The sequence below is a fragment of the Eretmochelys imbricata genome, chromosome 8 (assembly GCF_965152235.1).
Source record: "Eretmochelys imbricata isolate rEreImb1 chromosome 8, rEreImb1.hap1, whole genome shotgun sequence".
In the NCBI taxonomy this organism is placed as follows: Eukaryota; Metazoa; Chordata; order Testudines; family Cheloniidae; genus Eretmochelys; species Eretmochelys imbricata.
Genome location: NC_135579.1, coordinates 7,112,190 through 7,138,219, shown reverse-complemented (window position 1 = coordinate 7,138,219; position 26,030 = coordinate 7,112,190). Strand labels below are relative to the sequence as shown.

The 26,030-nt window shown below is 51.1% G+C and overlaps 1 protein-coding gene across 3 annotated transcripts in view; it reads right to left on the bottom strand.

Annotated features, from left to right (window-relative positions):
- Positions 1-1,628: 1,628 nt before the first annotated feature.
- Positions 1,629-26,030, bottom strand: part of CAMK2A (calcium/calmodulin dependent protein kinase II alpha) — a 68,449-nt gene continuing 44,047 nt past the window's right edge. The window contains exons 7-18 of one of the 3 annotated variants that reach the window (XM_077823500.1): positions 24,586-24,688; positions 22,830-22,913; positions 21,720-21,814; positions 20,781-20,903; positions 18,628-18,711; positions 16,727-16,769; positions 12,734-12,774; positions 7,159-7,191; positions 6,029-6,077; positions 3,936-4,011; positions 2,317-2,411; positions 1,629-1,861 (exon numbers count right to left, since the gene is read on the bottom strand). In XM_077823500.1, the coding sequence (XP_077679626.1) occupies positions 1,629-1,861; positions 2,317-2,411; positions 3,936-4,011; positions 6,029-6,077; positions 7,159-7,191; positions 12,734-12,774; positions 16,727-16,769; positions 18,628-18,711; positions 20,781-20,903; positions 21,720-21,814; positions 22,830-22,913; positions 24,586-24,688 (1,059 nt within the window). Of the gene's footprint in view, positions 1,862-2,316; positions 2,412-3,935; positions 4,012-6,028; positions 6,078-7,158; positions 7,192-12,733; positions 12,775-16,717; positions 16,770-18,627; positions 18,712-20,780; positions 20,904-21,719; positions 21,815-22,829; positions 22,914-24,585; positions 24,689-26,030 lie in introns of all 3 variants that reach the window. The other 2 variants (XM_077823501.1, XM_077823502.1) reach the window with 2 other exon arrangements.

The window sequence follows — 26,030 nt, the reverse complement described above, 5'->3', positions numbered from 1 at the left end:
CAGACACGTTCTGTGTGTTGGTCACTTGTTTTTAATTGTCTTACCACAGATGGTTTCATGCAGAAGCAGTGGGAGCTGCGTACGGGCCCCTGACAGCGCTTGCTGTGCCCAAAGGTGACAGTATGGGGGGAGAGAGAGAGAGAGAAGTCAATTCGAAGCTCGTTCGGGCCTTGTTGTCCTTTGTTTGTTTTTGGTGAGGAGCCAGGTGGGCAGGAGGAATTCCAGCAAGAGCCAAGCAGTAGACCCAGCAGCCAAGTTCTATAGGTGAAGGATGGGGGTGGGTATTCCCTTCGCAGTGAGGCAGTGACAAACCTGGCCCGAGCGGCCAACGTTTCAGCTGGAAAACACAAGTCGGGGTGGGGGGGGGAGACTTTTCATTCAGTTTGTCCTTCTGAAGGGCCTCTTGGGCACGTCTCTTGTGTCTGCCTGTGCCCTCCCCTTCCGCAGGAGCTAACCAGCAACCACCCGCAGATCAGTCACCTAACCTGTGTTTGATTTTTCCTGCAGCCGTACACTGGGCCACACTGACTTCGATTTTGCTAACTGAGAATCTAGCCCATGCACATGATCAGGAGGGGACACAGTGCCTGCATTCCCAGCAGAGAGAGGACATGAGACACTTGACTGCAGTGGGAGTTTGCAGGGGCCAGGCACCATCAGGATCAGGCCCTAAGGCTCGTGACTGGGTCATGCACAGAATCCAGACAGAATTTCATCCCACTTCCAAGCTGGATTTTCCTGCCCCTTCCCTCCCTCCCCCCAGATGCCCCCGCTCCAATGCAGAATGGATCTAGCAGGCAGAAGCCACAAGCTGGATGTGGAAAAAGAGCTTAGCAGGCTGGAGGGGGAAAAAAGCATGAGGCATTTAACAAATATGCAGGGCCGGATCAGATAACACTTCCAAACCTGCAGTCACAGGGAGACCCTGGGTCACGCTGCAGTGCGGCGGGGGATGGAGTGTGAGCTGTGTGGTGTTGCCAGAGCTCTGTGCTCAGAACCAGAGTCCCCTGGGTAGTCAGGAAGTCTCCTCCCCACCCCCATCACAGCTCCGCCCAGGGCAGGGCAGGTTCTCCACACCTCTCTTGATCAACGAGGGGGACTGCTAGGTTTTCCCCTAACTCCCTCCATGGGCACACACGGCGTTCTGGACCTATTCCTCTTCCCACCCCTCTCCATCTGGCCTCGCACAAGAGTTTGGGGCAGATCACACACTGTGCCTTGGACCTGGCTGGGGAACCCAACTGAATGGCTCCGCGCGGGGGTGGGGGGCAAATTTGCTTGAATTAGCCCTGACACTATCTAGGATAAAATTACACTGGTGTCAGTCCTAGAGCTTCAAGGCATGAGCTAGCCCCAGCTGGGGCCAGGACAAAAGTGAACTTCCCTCCCCAAGGTGGAACTCTGCACAGATAGTTGCATTCTGTGAAGCCTATTAAGCTTCTCTAAAGCATCAGGCGTCAGCCACTGTTAAGAGACAAGGACCCGGAATGACTCTTGGTCCATTCAGCTCCCTTAGTGGGCCCTTTATCCCTTCACCCCTACTCTCCTCTCCCATTCTAGTCTCCGTGCCTGGCGAACAGGAGTCAATGGGGCCGGTGGAAAGGGCCAGCCCATAGTTTCTCATTGGCTTACTGTGGTAGAACAGAAGGTGCTCCAGATCTGTGGAAGTGAACAATTTGCCATTTGCCATCCCGGCGGTGCCAGATGCGGGTCTCCTCAGACTGGGCAGTGCGTGGGATGCCGCCTGCATCAATGTACTGTGTGATACGGATATAGGCAATGCAGGCCGACTCGTCTCCCATCAGGTGGATGTGCGGGTTCAGGATGGTAGTGTGCACCGGCTTGCTGTTCCTGGACCACACTGGACATGGGGGAAGGCAGGTGGAATTACACAGAGGCAGGGGTCCCGTGTGAGTGGGGAATCTCCTCTCTGCTTGACTAACCACCACAGGCTGTAGCCATATAGAAAGGGGAGATACTTAGCAAGCAGACTTCCTGCCAGTGCCATGGAGCATTGGATCATTTCTGCATCAACACAGCTCAGACTGGGAAGGGGTCGCTCTATAAAAAATTTACAAACCAACAACTAACCAAAACACCACTCCATGAGCCAGCCGCTCCCCATTTCAAATTATTTAACAGATTTGTTTTGCTTCCCGCCTAGATCTTTTGGGATGGCCAGGAGACAGCAGTGAGAACATCCCATCCGAGGAGATCCAGAGATGCCCCAGCCCCGCCGCCCTGCTCTTCCAAGCAACATAAAAGCACATCAACACGAGAGGTCAACAGCCTATTGGGGGGAAAGGAGCTGCTTACAGTTTTCAAAGTAGAATCGATGGAACTCCAGTCCTTCCACCAGGTTCCCCAAGGCCTCGGGCTCAAAAGCAGTCATTCCAGGATCACACATCTTCCTGAGGAAGCCAAAGCACAGAGAGAGGGGGGAGATTATCTCATTGTTTCAAACTGGAAGGTCTCCAGGAATGTTGCTACATAACAATAAATTCATCCCAGCTCTGTGGGTCTCTTCTGGAATATAGAGCACAGCATCCCCTCTCTCTGTCCCAGTTCTCTCTCACTTCACCTAAGATCTGCTCCAGCTGAGAATGACAGTTCTCTGATAGCAGGAACAATGTACCCCACTGTTTCATCTGCATGGCACCAGAGCTACACAGATGCATGTACCACCTAGCAACCTTTTAAAAGACATAGTTAAAGATCCCCAAATACTCCTCTGGATTATCCTCACATTTCCAGGATGAGAGTTAATGGCAGGAGCTGCTGGAATAAAACATCAAGAACTTTAGGGAGACATGAGTCTGTTTCTCATAGTGTTAGCTTCAGAGTCCCTGGCACAACTGTACAGAAAAGCAGCAGGGCAATATGCCAGTCACAATTCATCCCTGTGAAATGGACATAAAATGTTACCTGGGAGATAGCTTGTGGCTGGCACCAAAACCAAGCAGTGGGAAGTTCCATCATGCAGATGGGCCCAAGTCAGATCCATTTACCCAAATCCCCCTGAGCTGCGAAGGGTTCAGATAAAAGGCGCCAGATCTGCATTATGAATATGCAGAACAACAAGGTTTTGCAACACCCAAAGCACTTGTACTGAAGCTGCTAGCTGGCCCCTCCGTCTGGACCCAAGCTGGCTTTTGCACATCCCCCTTAATGAGGGATAGAAGGACTTAGCTGAAAAATCGTGTGCTCTGAGCTAATCCCAAGAATTCAGGGAGAGAATTACGGTACCTCCCTCACCATGTGGAACTGGATCTTTGTGATACACTACCTAAGCTTTTGCAGAGCTAGAATAGGCTTGTGACCTCTTTTCTGAGACAAAATAAAACCCAAATAAAAACCTAACCCTGCTCCATACCAGTAAACCCCTGCTCTTGGTCTCTGAGGCAGGAACTGAAATCTGCGTGAGCTCGGTAGTGCCTCTTAAATAGGCTTTGGACGCAGGAGCTTGTAGGAGGGAATGTCTTTGAGTAGTACTTACTCAGCGAGTAGAAACTTGCTATGTTTCAAAGTACCACAAGGCAATTCTGAGTAATAATGTGTGGAAATAACATTCCTCCCTCCATTATAAATCACAATTACAATTATTCATCCTTTAGCAATCCATAAGATGCACCCATCCATTATAGTGAGGGGAGAGCGGCATGGTACAGTGGTTTGGTTTGAGTATGGGACTGGGAAATCAGATCTCCTCTGGAGATCAGACCTCTGGAGTCTTGAAATAGTTACTTACCTTTTCTGGGTCTCACCATCTTAGCAATCTGACATTTCCCACCGAATGGCCACACAAACCAACCGACTCCTTTCTCACAGCTGAGAGCACTTGGCAGTGTTGCGGCTAACTGAACCGCACTTAGCTCACTGAGCCAAACTCCCCCTCTCCCCATTGTACAGTCAGAACCCACCCCAGATACACTCACGTGTAGGACTCAAAGTCTCCGTTGCTTATTGCTTCGATCAGTTGCTCTGTTACTTTAATAATTTCTTGTTTTCGTACTGTTGGTTTTAAAAAAAAACAAAAGCACAAATTTCAGAGGGGTCGCTGTGTGAGTCTGTATCAGCCAAAAAACCGAGGAGTCCTTGTGGCCCCTTAGAGACTAACACATTTATTTGGGCATAAGCTTTTGTGGGCTAAAACCCACTTCATCCAACGAAGTGCCAAAATTGTGCCAAAAGCACAAATGTTGAGGTCCCCATGAGAAAAAGGGCATCCCCATTCACCCATTCGCTTGAGAAAACTTGTCGGGGGAGAGGGGCCCAGAGGATGGAAAGCAGGGATTCCTGTCTGGATGGATGGGAGCAGGAAAGGGCCTGGGAACGATGAGATAGAAAAGTTCTAACAACAGCAGGTGAGGAAACTCCTTCAGAATCAGGGACACTTACAGGAATTCTTAATGTTCATCTCTTGTTACAAAAGTAGAGGGTTAGTGACCGATCTGTGGTATAAAATGGTGGTCTGGAGTCTTGAGTGACCTCAGCATCACCATCTGGCCAGTAAATCTCCACCAGTTTAACCATCTCTAAGCAAGTGAACTTTGCTCGACTCTCCCAAGACTTTTTATCCTGCTCACTAGCCAGAATGTTGTGCTGCAGACCCCTAGCCAAACACTAGGGTGGATGGAATCAGCTAACAGGTCCCTCATCTGGTGGCTGGGTGTCCATCTTGCTTGTGATCACAGCTGAGACTTAAATTGGGATCATCCTAGTCTGTGGGTGGCACTTCTCCCACGCGAGCCAAAAAAACACCCTTGCCTCTGCCCCACGGTAGGAGGAGGTGGGGTTCTTGCATGTCTCAGAGGGAGGTCTGACCTCGGAATCTCACCTGCCTCCATTCCATCGCTCACAGAAAACTCCAGGAGAGAACCAGCAAATGTAACTCTCAGCGGGGGTCAGGCTGATGTTTTGCGTCTCCACGCCTGTTCCCAGCTGGATCTGGGATAAGCCTAAACCTACTTGGGACGAGTCCAGTGATACTCGCTGGCACTTCCGAAGGAGCCTGTCTGAGCTACCCCAGGTGCTTACTAATGAAGTCCAGTTCAGATGCAGACCAGGGGTCTGTGTGACTCACAAAGTAGAGTTAATTTTTTATTATGCCAAAGGGGGAAGAGAGAGAGAAGGTCATTAATAAAAATAAGTATCTAGCTCTGGGCCTTGCTTGCATGCTCGGCCTGAAGTGTTTCCACCCTTTGAAATGTTAATTTCCATTCCCTGTCTCCTGGGATTTGTTCCCTGTGAGGACGAATTTTCAATTAATTTTAATGTCAGGCCAGAGTCCACATCACTTGCTGCTGGGTTCACTTCATTGGGGAGACTTTACAAATTAGCGCTGAACAATTATTCCCCGGGCTATTCTTGCAAGCCAGCCCGACAGGGTGGGAGGGAGGTATTTCCTCCCTAGGCTCTTACCAAAGGCTGAATAACTTTTCAGACTGTCTCCAGTGGCAGGGACAGGATCAGAAGGGACAGGAACGAAAAGGAGCTAAGCAGGGAGGGCGGCACTTGCAGAATGGGGCAAGGGATTGCTGAGCTCAAGCACTTGCAAAGACTAGGAAGATCCCTGGTGAAGTGCTGGGATGGATTCTGGCAGGGTCAGACTAACGCAAGGGCTAATTGTATATCGCCGCATAAAGAATGGCATGCTGCAGTGATGTTCTGGAGTAAAACACTGTGCATTAGAGAGGGACCAAAACTGAGGCCAGTCATCTGCCTCTCCTACAGTGATCCCTTGGGTGTGCAGATAAAACGGGCCAAATTTCTCCCTAGTGTAAGCCTAATATGTTCACAGAGACTTGGGTACCCTAGTAATAATAACACCTAACTCTGATCTAGTGCTTTTCATCTCAAAGCACTTTCAGTATCATTATCCCCATTTTACAGATGGGGAAACTGAGGCACAAGGCACAAATGAGTTTATACTGCATAGACAGTAACTATGTCTGACTTGGGAGGGGCCAGTGACAAGGGTAGGATCCCTGCACCTCTCTCCCTGACGCCTGAAGGCCATCCACTGTACCTTTGGTGTCTTCATCTTCAATGGTGGTGTTAGTGCTCTCCGAAGATTCCTGAGCAAAGAACAGAAAGGAGAGAGGAAAAGTAAGACCCACTCTACGCTGTTTGTTTGAAGGCTCCCGTGCACTCAGAAATCCGTCACACAGGTTCTACCCAACTCTGCAAATGGACCAAAACCAGGTAAAACACCAGCTGACCGAGCCAGCCATCAATCACCACTCTAGCTTAGCAACTGCAGTGTCCTCCCTGACTTTCAACCTGGTAGCCAAAGAGAAGGGGGCTGGTGTCTGTAGAAGTGGACACGCCTTTCCTGCAGCCATCTACAGTGACATACAAGGGGCGGATCTGGGGGAAGGGAGGGAGTGTCACAGGATCCTAGGACTGCAGCCAGAAAGGGCGGGGAAAGGCTGTGCAGGGGTGAAAGACATCATGTTGACTATACAATAGGAAAAGAAATGTACAAATTAACAAAGAGAGGTAACTGCGATGAGAGAGCAAGGGGACTGTGCAGGAGTGAGAGAGACCACATTGACTGCATAATAGGGAGAGAAATGGACAGTAAAACAGAGAGGGCTTCCGAGACCCACATGGACTACCAAAGGCTGAGACAAACCGCCGACCGAGACACAGATTTGCACGGGGAGGCGCCGGGGCCGCTGAACCCATCCGCTCTCCAAATTTCCCAGGAAAGATGAGACTGCCAGGTGAGCTAGAACAACTGCTCCACTAGCTCATCCCAGCCAAGGCGTATTTATGTATTACCCATAATCCACTAGAATGGGCTGGCAAGGGCTGCCATTGCTGTTATGACTCCCGTGACCACACAGTTCCAGGAAAGCCAAGTGAGGTGTTTTTTCAAGGCTCTTTGGACTGATGCAGGCTGCAGACAGGAGGACTGGGAGAAATGTGTGATAACCTGCCAGCAGGAAGCAAAGCTGGCTTCCCCTTGGCCTTGGGCACCACCAACCCTGTTCAAGGGATCTGGGGGTGATACTGCTTTGAAAATGTTCCCTCCAACCCAGTGTCCCCTCTTCCCTAACCCCCGTGTCAAAGGTAAGCTCCAAGAATGGGGTAGGTTGGCACACGTGGAGAGGCCCAGCATTAGCGGCATTGAGGAAGACGAAGGACACTCACCATTAACTGAACGCTGGAACTGGACTTTCTTTTCTGGAAAAACAAGGAGAAGAGATGGGACAGGGAGAGACACAGAGTGAGAAAGGCAGAGAGCAGCACATGGGAGACAGCAGCTCCTGAGCCACCCTTCACAGTCCTTTTGCAGGGGGGAATTTGGGGGTAAATTTGGCACTCCAGGTGAGAAACCGATGCCACTAGCTAAGGTGAAACAGTGCAGCCAATGCTATGTGAGGTCCCCAACACAGTTCCACCAATGCCTCTCAGCCCTGATCTGCCGCAACATCTGCTCCTCCAGTTCTGGATCCATGCACACCTCTGCCTATGCAACTCAGTCCTCACCTTGCTATTCCAAAACGGAGCCTCTCTGAGCAATGACAGCCAATCATGTCAAATTGTGCAGTGGTTTTACAGGGTGGACAAACATCCACTCGGAACTAGCATGAGACCACTAAACTCATTCTACTTGTGACTATACAAGGATCTGAAACCAGGTGAGATGCTACTATTCTAATCCTCTTCACCAACTAAATTTCCCTCTGCCCTGATCCTGCACGTGAGCAAGTTGTGGTTCTAAACACTGGAATTGCTCAGTTGCGGGTCCTCTATGGAGTAATTTTTACATCCAGGAGTCTGCTTCAAAGTGCTTCTTGAACAAACCACGTCAAGGTGTCCTGGATATAAATCTAGCACCTAGGCTATCTCCTTAGAACACAGCTGAGCTCCTCAAAAAAGACCTTATGCGTATACTTTGATTCCTACCCAAGAATGCTCTGGACTCCTTGGATAAAAAGACCCCTTGAACAGATTCCTGCCTATCACCCCAAAATACTCCTGCAGATTCTTGGCTTATGCACTCAGCTTCTTTTCACCTTCTCTTTGGTTTGGAGACTTCTTCAAAGGGATGGGCAAGATGACCTACCGCCTTTTTCTATCTCTAACTTCTAGGATGTGCACCAGGGTTATCAATTCCCTAAGAACACATTCCACTTTGACTTCCATGATGCGAGGTGGTGGTGGTGAAGATGGCAGGAACTGGGAATTCCCACAACAGTAAAGGCCAATGCAAAATGCATCAGATTTGGGAGGTGCCATGCCAAGGTAACAGGCTTGGTGCCAGCACATTGAATTAGGCATAGACATACCTCCCACTGCCAACGGGGCAATGGGCAAAAGCTATGCATGCCCCTTGTGAGATGAAACTCAGTGTCCCATCAGAGCTCACGATAGGCTGTGTTATAAAGAGCCATCCAAATCCACTAATGCTCATTACCACTTGTTCCTCCCTTTGCATCCTAAATGATTGCAGCCATTTCATGAGGCTCCATCCTACATTAGCATAGCTACCACCATCCTATTGGCATCACCTAAATTAGTCTCCCGGCACAAATATACATCCTCAAATACGATGTAAGGCCAGATGGTGGCGACTGCTGTATTTAGGGTGAAACCTGATGAGAAAGTGTAGTGACAGCTACCTTGAATCAGGACATAGGAAGATGCAAGGAGGGTCAAGAGCTTTCATTAATTCAGTTTGGGAGACAAGGCAGTCAGGGTAGAAATTTCAGACGGAACATGATGCAACACAAAGCAGTGACCGCATTAATTTAGGACATACAGTAACAGGATGCAACATGGGGCAGTGACTTCATTAATTTAGGACGTAACAGGATGGGACATGGGGCAGTGATTGCATTCATTTACAATGTAACAGGATGTGACACCACAAAGGGCAGTGATTGTATCGTATCCTCCAGGAAAAGGAGGACCAAAAATGGCCTCCATGCATTGTGGGTAGGGAAATTCTGGCCCTGTGAAAACTGTTTCATGGGTAAAGAACCTCTGGGGGTCACAGGTTTCCAAGCCCACAGGGCCACACTGCTGGATGTCTCCACTAGTGGGATGGGGGGGTAGCAGAAGTGGGCGGAACCCTGCTTTCAACCATTTGCAAGATAATGTGATGGCTGCATTAACTCAGGGATGGGACAGTAACTCAGGAATGGTGGGTCTGCTGCCTGGGACCAGTGTGTTGTCATGGGATGGTGAACCCCATGGGTTCCCTCAAATGAGGACACAACCCATCCAGCACCATACCAGACCACATGGCCTGAGTTACAGTGATGTTCACTGATAAACAGCACTCCCCCTCCCCACTTAGAGGGGGAAAGGGTACTCACACTCCTGTCCCCAAAGACCCCCTGGAGTTTTCAAGACACTGTCCCACTTTTGCAGCTAAGTTAAAACCACAAACCAAAGAAATGAACACATCCAGCATGTGCCCTGATTTCTGCAGATTGCTCGCAGTCTGTCACGCCAGCTTCGCCCCAGGGCATGTCCAGCTGCCAGCCTGAACATTTCACTCCTCTGTGCCCCGGAGGCTGCTGGGATGGAAGCCACAACCCCGAGAGAGAACCGTGCCTCCAGGCTGGCCAGGGCAGCGAGGTGTGAGGAATGGTGCAACTGAACGGTCCATTGGGAAAGAACTAACACCTGTGTTGTTTCGGCAGGAGCCCTTCCTCTGCCCTGCCTCCCACCTCTACCCCTCCCACGAAGTTAGTACTTCTCCCATCTTCCTGTCAAGTTGTATCATGGCACGGGGCCAGGGAGGAGAGGCTTCCAGCCACCTACCCAGGCTGTCCCTCCTTGGTGCCCAGAAAATGCAGTCATGGCAATCCAAAATCATTAAGAACTCTTCCCCAGAGTTCTCTCTCTCAAGAGCTGGGTGATAAGGTGGGGCAGACGAGCCCATTCACAGGGCCCTCGAGACAAGGTTCAGAATTGAAGGATACAAACCTAAGTGACTGATGCGGTACTGGAAATCTAAACCCTTCCCTCTTGATGGTTCCGAAGATTTAGTTGGTGTTGGTCCTGCTCTGAGCAGGAGATTGGACTAGATGACCTCCTGAGGTCTCTTCCAACCCTGATATTCTATGATTGTTTTCCTAACAATCTACCCACAATTACCCTCGAGCTCTGCTGCATACCTAGGACCGCGTTCACCCTTATGGCCACCACAAAACCAACATGAATAACCTTTATCAAAGAGGTTTCCCACCAGCACAGCCACCTTTGTGAAGTGACAGGTCTAATTCAACACTGCCCCTTAGGGATGGCTAAGGCCCTTTGTTTTCAGTTTGTAATGAATTTTAACAAAACACATTCCCAGCTTTTACAAAAGTCATTATTTTGTAATTATTTTACCATTTTTCACCCAAATTTCGGACGACTCAAGTACATGGAAATATTGATAACATTAAGCAAATCCAGTGCATTACATTATGCAGATGTGTTTAGGTTAATCAAAAGTTAGTCTAAGGGTAAATGTGAGGCTGTCTGTTAGAGTAAGGCAATGTAGTAGAAGATACACACACGTGTGTTAATATGTGTACACACTGTTAAGATATAGTTCATGAAATAAACCACAGCATTAAACTGCTTTTACTTTCAATACTCTTACTTTTCTCTATTTGTTGCTTTACATCTGTTCCCCCATCTCCCAATATTAACCCAAATATTTACCCAGAAAACGTTAACGTTATTTTTTGAACCGATTTTCATCTGTTTTCAAATGTTTGTAATAAACACCAATAAATTCCCAGCAAATTTTAAACAAACTAAAACCCAAACATGAAGGCCTTGCCCGTGGGCAATCTAACCGAGGAACGCCACTACACAGGCTTCCCGGTCCATCGCCCTCTCTTTCCACAGCTTTAGAAAGCTTCTTTCAGTTTGTCCTACTCTCCCCCAGCCCCTTGCACTGCATCAGCAATGCCTGGGGGGGGATTATTTCCCCTGGGGACCATCATAAGCTGCTGGCAGCTCTGGCAGCGCCAGAGTAGCAGAGGAGAGGCACAGGCTGACAGTGAGGTGCCCATGGTACAATCATGACTCTCCTGGTCCGCGGCCTTACTGTGTCACATCCCACAAGACTAGTGTGCAGGAGGTTAACAGAGAGAGTTCTGACCCAGGGCACCCCTACATGTGTCATGACCTCATGACACAGTGCGGCGTCTTCACGTCATGAAGCAACATTACCTCCTGATGGCAGCAGACCAAGATACAATATTCTCTGGCCTGCAGGTGAATCTCAAGAGTTAAGGAGAGAGGCTGGCAGCAGAGGTAGAATAAGCTGAGCTCATATACAGCATTTCTGTGGTTATAAATGCTCTTAACACTGTGGGCTTGGCCTCCTCCAACAGTAGCAGGGAGAGAGGAAGCAATCCATTGCCAGAGCTTCTTAGCCCATCCAGCAACTGGGTCAAAGCGGGAGGAAGGCCGGCCTGATTCTCTGGCCCTCCCAGAATCCTGGGGCCCTGCACACTCGTAAGTTTGCCCCCGGAGAAAGCCCCAGAGAGAAGAGGTCCCCATGGCGTCTGGTCCCAAGCCCTGGTGAAATCAGTGGAAAGACTCCCAATGCATCAGGCAGAGAGACCTTCCCACAGATCACATGCCCTCCTGTGGGGAGGAAGGATGACGAAGGCCCCTCTCCCCCGCCCCCATGCACACACACCAGAGGCCATTAGAACAGGTGATTAATGGAGAGAGCTGATTTCCACTGGGCTCTCACCCCAGGAGACTGCCTGGCTCTGGACGCGGGACTGAGCTCGGTAGGTACCACAAGCACATGGGGCCCCGTCGCTCACCCTGACATGTCCATACTCTTTTTAAGTAAAATGGGATTTTTTTCTTATTATTTCTAACTCTTGAATTTGGGGTAGGAGGGGGAGGGGTGCCCCCCCCCCCCAATCCCCTGGGACCAGTGCCACCTGCTGGGGAAGTGAGAGGAATGGAATTGGCAGCTGTGAAACTCTCTGCAGAGAGCCGGCTCATGCTGCTCATTTATTCATTTGAATACAGGCAGCCCCTTCCAGGTTCTTGCGCTCAGCCTCCCTTGGGTGACCCTGAATTTGCATGGGCTCTCCTGCTAATGAGCGGGGGAGATTCTGGAATGCCTCTGCTTTGAATTCCTGCTGCTCGCCTGAACCCTCGGCTCTCCCCACCAGGCATAAATTGCAAGACTGTCTTTCCCCTTCCCCTCTTCCTTTCCTGATCCCTTCTCTCCCCTTCCCATCCATTCGACTCCTCTCCTTTCCCCATCCCTCCTGCCCTCATGGGGAGAGAGTGGTGGGGGCGTGTGGAGAGGGCTGCAGGCAGCTGAGCAGCAGTAAAATCCTCGGGAGCAGGCGAATTTCGGAGTTCTCCTCATGCCACCTTCCTGCTGGGGTGTTGGAGGGGTGCATTATTCAAGCATGAGCCTGTGCATCCATTCTCTTCGCTCACGGATCTGCAAGCTGCAAGCTTTTCCCTAGAGAGCTTTGCACATTTTACAGTTTTTCCCTTTTGCTCTTGTTGCAGCTCTGCTGACTGACAGCGGGGATTGCGGGGGGACAGGGGAGGAAGGGCCCTCTGACCTAAGGACAAGGGGATGGTGGCCAAGGAGCCGGGCCAGCAATGCATGGCTACCAACCGCACTTTCAAACAGAGGAAGGCCACGGTTGGGCCCTCAGCAGAGCCGAATCCACTGCAGCCCCAAGGAGTGGCCCCCGGGGTGCTGTCCCGGTCGGGAGGGAGCGCTTACCTTCACGCCGTCATTCTTCTTGTTGCCTCCGCTTTTCCCTCCTGCGGAGACAAGGTAGGAGGTTAGCAGGGCCAGGCAAGGCGCCAAGGCCAGCAGAGTGAGGATCAGTAGCATGAGGGACGATGGAGTCAGACAAAAGAGGGGTGGGGTTCAGGAGTCCTTCCGGGTTGGCGCGCTCCAGACCCAGAGCAGAACAGCCCCAGGTGCCGCCTCTCTCCACAGCCCCTTGAGCTGCAAGGTGAACGCCTCAACTCCAGCCCTTCCTTCTCCTGCACAGAGACAAAGGCCCTGGCCGCCAGCTCCGTGGAGGAACCTTAGCAAGGGGCAGTGTTGGAAACAGCAGAGGCCTGGGCAGTTTTCTTCCTGCCGGGACTCAAGGGTCATGCAGTAGTATGGCCAGTGAGGATCCAGCGTCCTCCACGGCAGAGCATGAGCCTCAGTCCAGCCCCAGGGCTTCCCCTCCTGCCTTTGTCTTGGGGAGCTGAGTATGAAGCTCTAAGCAGTGCGCCGTGGCACTGCCTGCCTGCCTCTCTCTCTCTCTCTAATTTTAGCCCCATGCTGCCGGGGTCATGTGCTATGATTCCCTGGACCTGACAGCTGCAGCCCACATTTTGACTATGATGAAAAGCAGACGGCCTCCCTTGAGCCCACCTATCACCACAGGCCTGGCCCCATCCCCCAGGGCCACTCTGGCGCTCTCCCAGCTCGCTGCCTTTGGCAAACAGATAATGAACTTCCAGCAGCCGCCCTCCCACACGGTAGGGTCAGATGAGTGCGCTGAGGGGAGGAGACCCCTGTGAATTCCCGGGCAGAATGCGGGAAGGGAAGTGGATATGGGGTGTAGCTTTGAACATCCTGGCCTTAGATGCTCAAGGACAGCCTCTTCACCCTTAGTAGGGCCTGACAGAATATCCCCCCTGGGTGTTTAACTCTTCCAACTCCAGCACGTATTCCCACAACTACCACATGTCCGCAAAACTCTAACTACCCCCATGACAAATGCCCGGGGCTGACCCTGACCCCCAGCCGCTGGACAATCCCAATGCCCCTTGCAGGCCCCAGCGGTCCTCGACCTGACCTTCCTCCCAGCTCACCTCCTGCTCCCTCTTACCCACCCGACAAGCACCCTGCTCTGACTGTCTGCAGCTACTTCACAAACTCCCTGTGCCAACCATCCTCTGTCCAGCTCCTGAGACTTCCCTTAAGGCCCCGCCCCAGGCAAGCTTAATCACTCCTCCATCCTCTTTCAATCCCACCCTAACAGTGCCCTGTCCCAGCCCCCATCACTCCACCTGTTCAGAGAATCACAGGTTCCCAGGCCAGAAGGGACCATTGTGATCATGTACTCTGACCTCCGGTACAACCCAGGCCAGAGAACTGCCCCAGAATAGACACTGGCTCCCCCCATCCCTCAGGTGAACACCTCACAGTTCCTCCACCCTAGACCAGCGTCCGGATTCCTCCTCCCCTCCCTCACAACTTCCCCGGTTCTCCAGCTCTCCTCTGATATGCACAATCCCTTTGGCACCTGCACACCCTTCGTCCTCCCTGCCTCTCCCTGCCCAGAACTGGCATCCAGCTAACCCCCTCCATCCTGGCCTTGATTCACCCTTTGCCCTGCACCTTGTGTCAGCATTTACACCAGTGCAGAGTGTAAATCGGCCGGGCAGCATTTTGCACTGATGCAAACGACTGTGCAAGGAGGAGGTGTTGCAAACAGCTGGGGCAGGGGCACACTTTGTTAGGACTTTAAAAAAGAAAGTTAAAATGCCCCCTGGCCACTCCCAGCAGCTGCAGAGGCTGGGACTCAGCATTACGCCCCAGGGGCTTTCACAGCCCACATCATGTTCATGCAATTGCCCCTTCACAGGCCTTCAAAAACACAGATTAGCTCCAGGTATGTTTTTAGGGTTTTCCCAGAACACAAGTGATTAGCGAGAGCTCATCTGCAATGCTATTTAGATTGTCAAGACTTTAGGGTAGGAGCTGTGACTTCTAATTGCCTTTAAAGCCCCAAGCATGCTTCGGGTGCTGTGTAGCTAAAAAACAATCAAACAAGAACACTAATAGATCAGAAAACTCTTTGTGATCCCTACCCACCCGTTATCAATTTTCCAAAATTAAGTGTCTTTTCAAACGACAATCCTGCTAATAATCAGCTACAATGACCTCCGCACTGTCTGAGATGGAGAATGAAGAGGCCCCTTGCCTGGAAGAGTTTACAGTCTAGCACGGAGAAGTGGTCACCTGCTTTACCGTCACCAATACGTTGTTTTCCTAACAGAGATTTTTTTTTTTCTTCATATTGAATGAGTGTGGAACAAACCTGAGACTGGTCCAGGTCAAAACACACCTGTGGCCACAACAAATCTCACCAACCCCTTTTCTAGGCTGGCTGGGCCCCAGGGGTCAGAGACTCGCCCCACTCTGGGGGACACAGCCAGGCCAGGCCTGCAGCCCTGCACATTAAGTACCAGTGCCCTCCTCCGCCTTTTCTGCTCGGGCTCTGAGCAGGTTGCAACAGGGAGCTGCAGGGGCCTGTGATGGAGAGGGGATGCTCTCAATCCCAGTTTGAGGGTCGAGGTTCAGACTTGTTGTGAGAGATCTCGTTGGGTACCCCACACTCAGGAATCATCTGGGAATTCATGATTCCTTCATGTGAATTCCCACCTGTAGGGTTTGCTTTAAGTCTGCTGAATACCCCACGAGACAGGCGCTTTGAGAGAAAATGCTAGCTAGTTATGTCTGTGCATCCCACAGGAGTAGACAGTAGGCTACAAAAACCCCTCCCCAACTCCCTTCTTGTCTGCTTGTGTGTGCTAGCTGTGTTGTAACACCTGGGAGTAAGGGAAGGAGGTGGAGCCTTTGGGCACAGACCAGACTTCCCAGTAGCTTGAACCCTTCTTGAAACTCTGACCACAGGACTCTCCCCTAGAGAGGGAGAGAAGAAAAGGCAGAAAAAGAAAGGAGGGAAACAGACAGAGACTCCAGCCTCCGGGGGCTGCTGCGGTCTAGTTCTGACCGTACCTGGACGGCTTCCAAAGGGCTTCAAGGCAATTTTTCCATGACTCTCTAACATGCTCCCCCACACAGAGAGAGATCTTTTCAAGTAGGGCTGCACTCCAAGATCAGCCTTCAGGGAAAACAACCTAATAGCTCGCATGCCATGATGGGTAGAGTGGTGTTCTCCCCCTCACAGCAGGGCCCTCTCTTTCAGGGCCAGCCATTCGCACCTGAGGCTCTTGGGATTGCAGTTCCCATCCCAGAGGACCCTCAATGGAAGGGGAACTTACTGGGGGAACTTTACATAATTAGGTTCCACGTCTTTGTATTGATGTCTGCAGAGAGGCCCACATGACTTGGGCCATATCTGCCTCTCATTATTCACAACCTAGATAGAGGCTGAACCTAGGACCCTTCCCAAAAGGCTTTTTCTCTTTCCTTCTGCTCTCCTTGGGGCCCATCCTGGCATGGCTGCCGGAGGGGTTATTACAGTGACAGGAGCTTTCCCCTCTGGGCTGAATCTGAGCACCAGCCACTCGCCACAGAACTGTGAAACGAGAGGCTGCACCTTCTCCGCCCCAGCACCTCTCCAGGATGTGAACATGTCTGCCCGTTAACTGTGAGTAAGCAAATGCATAGAAAGGCCCTTCAGGACCAAATCTCCAGGAACTGTGATTTCCCACGCCCTCAATTCCACTCCCCTTGGACATACATCTCTCCCGCTTCCCTTCTCCAGGTCACCTTCCCCACTGCCAGCCTTGTGGTGCTTCCCAGAATGACATCCATTACGAACACGCAGCATGCGTGTTCAGCTCCCACAAGGACATGGATGGTGTAAATGCAGAGGGGCCAGTCTTTACCAGTAAGGCTTCTGGGTTTGGCTGGCTTTTGTGAGTACAAATCAGCTCCCACCTAGCACCCGAAACCCAGTGTATACAATAAATGCAAAGCAACCGAGTAAAGAGCGTGAGGTGCCAAGACAACACCTACCAGAGAAATTCCGGGTTGCCAGCATCGTAGTGAGAATAGCTCCCTGAAATACACAAAAGGCAGAAAGGAAAGAGAGATCACTGTGCTCAGAGTCAGGTCCATCTGTTTGTCCTTCTATTCAAAGGTATCCGGTGGAAAACAGAACCAGGTGGAGCTGGTGGGAGACTGCATGAATGGAGTCCAGAGATGATATTAACAGAAACAGAAACCAGTTTGTAGAAACAGGTCCTGGGTAGGGGTCCTACAATCCGAGTCTCTGGATGGTAATGGGAGGGACAGGATGATTTACAACCTTCTTGCGAAGACAATCTAGATCTCTCCCCTGGGGCTTTTTATGTGCCATGCAATGGCATCATTTCTCTGGCCCTGTGTTCCAAAGGCATCGAGACCAGACCAGCAGAGAGATTTCTATTGGGAGTTTCTGGGAAGTTTCCTTATCTTGAGATTTCTCTCAGAAATTCCCCCCACATCATCTGCCTTTCTGAGATTCTGCCAGAGTGAAAATGGCCAAAACGCCAGAACTCTGCTCACTCCAGTAACACACACTTTTACTTCTCAATAACAGCTTATTCTCCTGTACCTGCCTCCCTAACCACAGTCCCAGGGTTCCCACTGCAGGCCACTAAACTGCCTATACCCGTGAGATTAAAAGGAGTATCAGACATGCAGGGCCGTACTCTGATTTCAGATTAGTCTGTGTAAATTGTAACAAGTGGAATTACTCCAGATTGAAATGGGTGTAACAGAGGTCAGAATCAGGTTCAATGCTATTAAAGTAACTTCTTATACTAATTACAGCTGGGGGAGGGAATTGCCATCAAAACTAAACTTTGACCTAAAACAGGAAAAAAAAGTACTGCAAAAATGTTCGCCAGAAATGTTTTCCGTTTTCCAGTCGACTCTACTAGCTAGTCAAGTAGCATATAATGAGATTTGAGTAATTAGTTACAGTAACGGATTACTACTTAAAAGTGTAGACCTGAACTAATCTGATTACTTGCTGAGATGAACAGTAAATATAGATTATTGCCAGTTTCTTTTCTTGCCAATCTTGTTACCAGTCTGGAGCCACCTACTTTATGCTGCAAAGCCATCAGCCCTCCCAGGATAATGAAGGGCAGGGTAGATCCCTGCTTAGATTGGAGACCCCCATGAAACAGACGCCCATCTTGACAAGTCCCTGGCTGGGATGATTTAGTTGGGGTTGGTCCTGCTTTGAACAGGGAGTTGGACTAGATGACCTCCTGAGGTCTCTTCCAATCCTAATCTTCTCTGATTCTATGAACAGTAATACGCTGCTGGAAGTTGGTGTTAATGACTCAGTATTCTTCCCAGTATGGAAAATCAAAGTTCTGACTCCTTCCGATCCCTCGAGATCCAATAGCACTTTTTGTAAGTATATTGAGGCGTTAGCCCCAACCGCTGGGTGACATCTCTACTTCAGTATTTTGGCTACCTATAATTCCCCCGCTGTGGTGGGTAGCACTGCCATACACCATTAAAAGGGCTGCCCCCTAGTGGCAGATGTAGACACCCTGGAGCACTGTTCAGCTTTGGCATCCCTGTGGCTGAAAGGTGCTCTATATATGCCTATCACCGTTCCTACCCCAGGTGGGAATACGGATTTCCCAACTTGCTTGCAACACACCCAACAGATGACTTCCTCAAAATAATTAGCAACCCTGGTCAGACATCCTTTTGTGCCTGGTTTTTAATGTTCAGCCCCTCAGCTCAGCCTCTCCTTTCCCTGGCCAGTCTGGCTCCCCTGAAATCCAAACTCACAGAATAACACGGATTCCCACCCGGTGACACATCTCCTGTTCAGGAAAACAAACTCATCGTGCATTTCCCAACTGGTTCCCAAAGGTACCTGGGCGGCGGGGATGGGCCCTGTGAATTACCTTTAGCTTTCTTCTGGCGTTGAACTTCTTCAGGCAGTCCACTGTCTCTTGTCTGTGCATGCATGACGCCACGGTGGAGCGGTGCTAGAAGAGAGAAGGAGAGCCCGCTCAGTAGTGGTGGGAAGGGAGAAACCTGGAGACCCAAGGACCTGGGGAAGGGCACACATGTACACACACACTCTGTTGCTCTCACATGCACACATGCATGCAGTCTGGCTCTCCTGGCTGAGGCAGGCGACCATTGCTGCATGCAGCTGCGTGGGCCTCTCTGGAAGCAGCAGATAAAACTTTAATGGGTAGCGTGAGTTAGCCACCCTCTTTGTTCATTTGTTTCTCGTTCTGCTGTGCAGCGGGCTGTAAATTAGCTTGCAGAGAGTTTAGCTACGCCCTGGGCTGACTGATTTGTCTGGATGATTAACACTGCAACCCCTTGCTGTGAAGGGATGTGATGAGAGGTCTCAGGCGTGGACTATATACATGGCAGTGAGGCTAAGTTCATGGACGATTTATCACTTTGGTCGTTGATTAGACTTTTATGGGATGAAAGGTGTGTCAGTGAGTCTCAGGCTTTGGTACAATCTCTGCCATGGAAAGGAGCTCTGTTACTGGCCCCTGCCCGGGGGACTTTCCTGTTTCTAAGGCCTGGTCTACACTACACAGTTAGGTCAACGTAAGGCAGCTTACGCTGACGTAATTAGGTCAGCGTACGCACTATAGCCTTGTCCTGCTGATGTAAGTGCCCTGCTACACTGACATAATAACTCCACCTCCATGAGAGGTGTAGGACTTATGTCGGTGTAGTTAGGGCGAGGCAGTGTCTGTGTAGACACTGCGTTACTTACATCTACTTACAGGCTGTTGGCCGTCTTATCAGTTTCAGGGTTCCATGCTGGAGCTGTGAAATTGACAAGAAAGCTGGGCAGCTACAGCCTAGCTGCCCCCACTCTCGGCGGGGACAAGGGAGGCGAGAAGCCTGCGCAGCTGCCCCCAGCTCCCGGCTGGGAGGTGAGAAGCCCAGGTGGCTGCCCCCCACTCTCAGCTGGGTGTGGGGAGCTGAGAGACCGGGGGAGCAGCTGGGCTCCCAGCGAGGAGCTGCACAGAGCTGAGCACCCTGGCTCTCAGCCCCCCACACTACCCTATCTTCAGTTAGTGGAAGCACTCCTGGTGAGGACACGTACCACTGACAAGAGGGTAGTGTGGACGTCAGCCACCACTGGCTGTAAGTTGACCTAACATAGGTCAACATACGTTCGTCTGTAGACATTCCCTAACTGTTGTTTCAGCCCACACAATAGGGCCCTGTAGCCGGGAAGTAAGGGAGCATGTTGCAGATCTGAGATGAAGCATTAAAGATCCAGAAGACACTAGAGAAAGCGTATTTTTGCCATGTGAAGACAATATTATGACTATCAGAAACCTAGCTGTAAACAGAAGACAGCAGAAGAGAGTGCAGGGCAAGCTGGGGTTTGCATTTACACCAGAAGGTGCAGTGCAGGGAAGAAGAGGAGCAGCAGCGGGAGGAGGAGGAAGAAGGCATGGCACAGCCAGCAGCAATGGCAGAGCAGAGCTTAGAGATGATCTCTATGGTCAACGCTCTCAGGGAGCTGGGCAGGTGAGTCTGACATAGCCCCCCTCAAAGAGAGAAGGAATTCCCACCACCCTCCTGCAAAGGAGCCAAGAGCAGCAGGGCTCCAGCTGCCTGAGGCTCCTACGGGAGGGCGGGGGGTGAGACATTAATGAATTCACAGCATTTTTCTTGGTTTGGCTAAGATGGCACATTTCCTCCCATCACCAGGCTGTCTGGGCTCAAGCATTTAATGTGAGTTCGTATTAATGCTTCACTTGCGCTAAGGCTTAACGACACCTAAATGTCTCGTGCTGATTTAGATAAATGCCTGTCGCTGTATCAGAGGAGCGAGACCCGGGAGGAGGATTTCATTACACATCAGATAGACAGGCCACGCTCAAGGCGATGCCTATTCACCAATATGCAAAGTGAGGTGCCTCATCATTTGCATAAAACTTCCTGATTTCTGGACCTTCATCCTTAACAGAAATGTTCCTGCATCACAGAACAGGCCACATCTCCCAGCTGCATGCTAAGCTGCCTGTCCTTCTACTGTCTGGCTAGCGCCCTGAGTAGCCATGCTTACCGATATCCAGGGATGCTTCAGAGCCTCTGCTGCCGTGATACGCTTGGATGGGTTGATCGTTAACATCTTGTTGATGAGGTCTTTTGCTTCAGGAGTGACAGTATCCCACTCGGGTGAAGGGAACTGCAAAGGCAAAGGGGCCGGATGCGAGCGTGCTATCAGCAATGGCATCAGGGGCATTTCTGCTGCTGCCCAGCCCCCCAGATAAAGTTTGGCTCATTCCCGCACACTCCTCTTACAAAAGGATGAGCCTCTTCTCATGCTGGGAGGCTCTGGTGGGTTTTGGCCAAAGGGAGAGTGAACGGTTAGTTCTGCCAGCTCAGGGAGCGCGACGCCTGGAACAGTGGACACTAGGAGAAAGTCTATCCTCTACTGGAGAGGATCAGACCCTGTCGTTTTCCCCACTGTAGCCTGGAGTAGCAGCTTACAAAGAGAATATCAACTCTAACGCTGCTCTGTTGCATGGGAATTCTCCTTTGGCTCAGGTGGGGAGGGCTGAGGCAGAAAAGACTATGATCTTTGAGCTGATGACCCCAGCGTCAGTTAGATTGTCCGTAACTGTCCCCAACAGAGACTTCAGGAGCAGCAACGGCTCCAAGAAGGACTCCGGAGGAAGATCTGTCCAAGCTGCCCCACAGCTGCCCTAGCCTTTTGGTGTTGTGCTGTTTCCTCAGGGGAAACCAAACCGCACACCTTCCTCCGCACGGCCTTGAAATAGGCGTGTTGGTGATTGGTGGATATGGTCTTCCCCATGGCCACTCACAAGCACAGAAGGAACGGCGCTGTTGGTTTCCTTCAAGCCAGCAACTGGTCTCAGCTACTGGTCCTATTTGTATAAAGAGTCAAAGTGATGACTTGGAGGCCAGATGGGTGCCGGAGAGAGGAGGAGAAGAGTGTGAGAGAGACGAGTGGAGAGGAGAGAAAAACAAAGCTACTCACATCATAGGCCCCGGCTTTGATCTGCTGGTAGAGTCGGTGTTGATCCTCATCCCAAAAGGGAGGATACCCAACCAACAGAATATAGAGAATGACTCCTGTACAAGAGAGGGATAGGAGCATATTATTATCAACCTCCATCAGGCGGAAGTGGGAGAGAGTTTAGATCACTGACTTAGGAGATCTGTATGGGCCCAAGTTCTGTGTTGGTCTAAATTAGGGAAAAGAAGTTAGAGGTGAGGGTAGATTTTTATTAAGTAGGGCTCAGTCGCCTACCCAATTTCAGGCTGACATTCACACACACACAGAGTCATGATGCCTGTGCATGCAAATGACTGGTTAGACGCCATGCATGCGTGCAGCTCTCCGATCTGTGCACGCAGCCACAGCAACTGTGCACAAAAATGTAGGCCCACACTGTGCACAGGCCTCCTTGAAAAGAAGAGAGATCTGTTTCAATCTACGCCATGTGACATTCTGGAAGCCCAGACGGAGAGGAGTGCCTCTCCACGTGCCTGCGCCGTGAAATCAATTTGAAGGTGAAACTTTTAATTAACTGGGTCACTGGTGCATTGTGCTCCAGATACATGAGGCCCACTGGGTTTGGCCTCACAGGCCACTGGCACGTCCCAGGGAGAGCGCTGGCTTTTCACGAAGTGCTGGCATTATGGAGAAAACTGCCACCCAGCAGCATTTTCAGAGTTGGTCTGCAAGGAAAGGAGTCACTGCTGGAGAGCAGCCTATTCCTGAGCAGTGGTCTCTCTCGTGACATGGGTGGCCTGGAAAGCCAGCATCACACGTTGCTAACACAGGGCCGCTCTAGCTTCACTGGTGGTTTAATGTTCAGAAGAATGTAGCTGTTCAAGACTTAAGTTAACCGTACCGCGGTGCCGTCGGGTGCTAGGAGCGATGGCACATGGGCAGGGAAGATGTGGCTTACAGCATGGCAGGGGTACGTTCTGATAGAGGCCGCCCTGGCCCCCGCAGCTTCAGAATGAGCGTGCTGAAATATACACGTCTCTGATACGCTGGTGGGTGGGAAATGAGATACTTGGCTGCTTCTTCCTTCTCCCAGATGTATCTGTCCTGTTGGCTCACCTCAGTCTGACTTACCACATGCCCACAGGTCCACAGCTTTGCCATAGGGATCCTTCCGGAGCACTTCTGGAGAAAGGTACCCTGGTGTGCCTGCAAAACCTAACAAACCAAACAAAGGCGCCGACTTCCTCAGTCCCCAGGGGGTGCTCGACCCCCCGCTCGCCCCCGGCCCTGCCCCCACTCCATCCCTTCCCCCAAGCCCCCACCCCCGCCCCACCCTCACTCCATCCCAGCCCCATCCCTACTCCATCCCTTCCCCCAAGCCTCCACCCTGCCTCTTCCCGCCCCCGCCCTGCCCCACCACTTCCCACCCTGTTCTACACACTGTCCCCCACTCCTCCCGCTTCCCCCCAGCGCCTCCTGCACGCCGCTGAACAGCTGATCGGCAGCGAGCGGGCAGTGTTGTGGGGGGAGGGGCAGGCACGGATCTGCGGGCTGCTGGTGGGTGCTGAGCATCCTTTTTTTTCCCCCGTGGGTGCTCCAGCCCCGGAGCACCCCTGGAGTCGGCGCCTATGGAACCAAACCCAGACCACACTCAGTGATGTCAGCACTCGCCAGGAAGTACGGAGCTCCCAAGAGCAGACTGCGAGACAAACGTGTGACTTGGGTCTTCTGCCGCAGTTAGTCCATTGAGAACGGCCGTAACAAAGATAATTGGCCATCCAGAGGGCCCACGCTCCCATGATCTGATTACAGGTCCTCAGAGTTCAGGGCCTGTTCATGCGGGGCTGTGAGTGCACTGGGTCAGATTCTGCTTTAAGTTCTATGGGTGTCAATCCAATGAGTCAACTGCATTGACGTGGGCGCAGTTACTCCAGATTGACACTGGTGTAACTGAAAAACCAATCTGTCCTGTGGTTAGGAAGTCCTGGCCTATTTGCAGTTAATCAGATGGGTTAAGGAAGGATAGGAAAATGAGTCATGCAAGGCACGGAGCCAGCCTGCTGAGCCGGATGCTGGCACAGCATTAGGAAAGAAGTCTTGGGTTGGCATCCTACACCTGCCTTCTCCCTTTGTATTCATCTCTACGTTGGCAGGTTTGCTTATGAAGATGTATGTGACACCCTCTTCTGGTGAGCATGTAGCCCACCCCATTACTGAGGCCTCATTGGGTTTCAAGCGTTGTCCAGAAGACCAGTTTTACACATCCTTTCCCAATTGTCCTGGAAGACGGAAGTATACGGGGATTGCAGCAGTGCAGCGAAGAGGCACTCAGCGACTTCAACATGGTGTAAGCCACCGGTGGACTGGGAGCACAGCGGAGGGGACACTGGCTGTGTACCCGTCATGGAGTCATCATACCCTTAAAGTAGCTCCATGACTCAAGTTCCAGCTCTTCACATCCATTCATTGAATCCCCATTCAGTTACTTGGCTTATATCTTGCCTGTGCACCTCTGGGACCCAAGGGTGTATTCTCCCAATGGAATAAAATGGGTTATCCCAAGTACACAGTAGGGTGGTTTCACCTTGGAGCCATGAAGGCTGCCAAAACAGCTGCTTTGCAAGAGACTAGTTGCCATGTAGCTGTTGTCAAGGTTCCACACCCTCCCCCATCTCTGCTGGCCCGGCTTTGCCTTGGGAGCTCAGTGGAAATTTTTTAACCCTTTGGTTAGATTCAGGGATAAATATTCAAGGTACCCGCGTTGCTCATGACATCAATAAAACATTCCTGGACAGTGGGGGGGAGGGGAGCTGTTTAGCCACACACACAGAAACAGGAAATGCAGAATGATCCCTCCTCAATCCCCCACCTGACCATTTCCACTCACCAAACCAAGCCTGCTGATCCGCTTCCACCTCAATGGCTAGGCCGAAGTCTGCCAGCTTGACCGCAGCTCCCTTCAGTTTGGATGCCAGCAGCAGGTTCTCTGGCTACAGGAGGAAGCAAGGGATAGAGAGCAAAAGAAAAAACAACCTCCTGACACTGTATTCAAACAATGGGGGCACAAGCAGGACCCCTTTCCTAGGGCTCTCTCTGACTGGCCATGGGAATGGCTATGGCCAGCAGAACTCCCAGTCCGGATTCAGGGTATGGGACTGTCCCCCATCAGACGCCAGCTGGGAGACACTTAACTGAGAAGCCCAGGGGGTTGCTGTGTTATACTTAGACAGTCCTAGACACAGTGAGATTCCCTTAAAACTATTCCGCCCCACTGTGTGACATAGAAGGGAGCAGACCTGGAGGAGCTGGAAGAAGATGTAAGTTAGAATAAGTGGGTAGCCTGCCACCATTACCTTCTGACAGCCTCCTGTTAGTTGCTTTTCCTGCTGCATTCCTCTCTTCCAGGCCCTGGGCCTGTGAGTTACAGGTACACTAGCTTACATTGCCTTACACAGACTCAGTGGGCCAAATTCAGGAGTCATGTGTAGATGGGGAGGTTATGTTACCAGTGGTAAGTGGATGTGAGTCTAAGAGAGTCTGAGGGAGTGGAACATTCAAGTCTGCATGGCTGAAAGGAGGAGTAACCTAGACCAGCTTAGGCTCCCTCGGACTACTTGCTGAATTTGGCCCCTTGCTTCTTCAGGGAAGGGGAAACAATCGTATGTGTTACAGATCAGAGGTTCCCTCACGGACAGCTCGCCCTGATCTCTTTTTCTCTCATAGAAACAAGAGGTGTCTTGGCCAGTAAAGCCCTCAGTGCTTATGTCCTTATTAATAGGGTTGGTGGCTGCTGTTTGGGCTCCATCACTCCCTATGTTAGGGCTGATGAAGACATATGAATCCGGTTTCCACCTCCGCTGAGGCGCCCGACTCCGGGCTCCCTTTCAGTGGCAATGTTATTACATCTATTAGGGAGAGTGATAGTCTAGTTCTGCTCTTTCGACTGCATTAGCCAGCCTGGAATCAGGGCAGCTGGCTCAATAATCCCCAGACAAAGTGCGGGTGAACAAACTGATGACAGCACTGATTGATTCCCAGGTACTACCAGAGTTATTGCTGTCTTTGTAGGGAGAGACGACACTGGTTCAGACTTGGGAGTCACACTCCTCCAGCATTTGGGCCTGAATTAGGGAGGCATTTTGAGAGGAAGAGGTGGGATGAGCTTCCCCTTACAGGAGAAGCTGCTGGGCCGATCTGAGAAGAGCTCTCTCCAGTGAGAGAACATTATAGACCAGCATGTATTAAGCCAGAGCCTTAAAATCCCTCCTGGACTGCATGAAGGGAGGGTCTCTGCTGCAGGAGCTCAGTGTTACTGAATTGAATTCCCTGTAT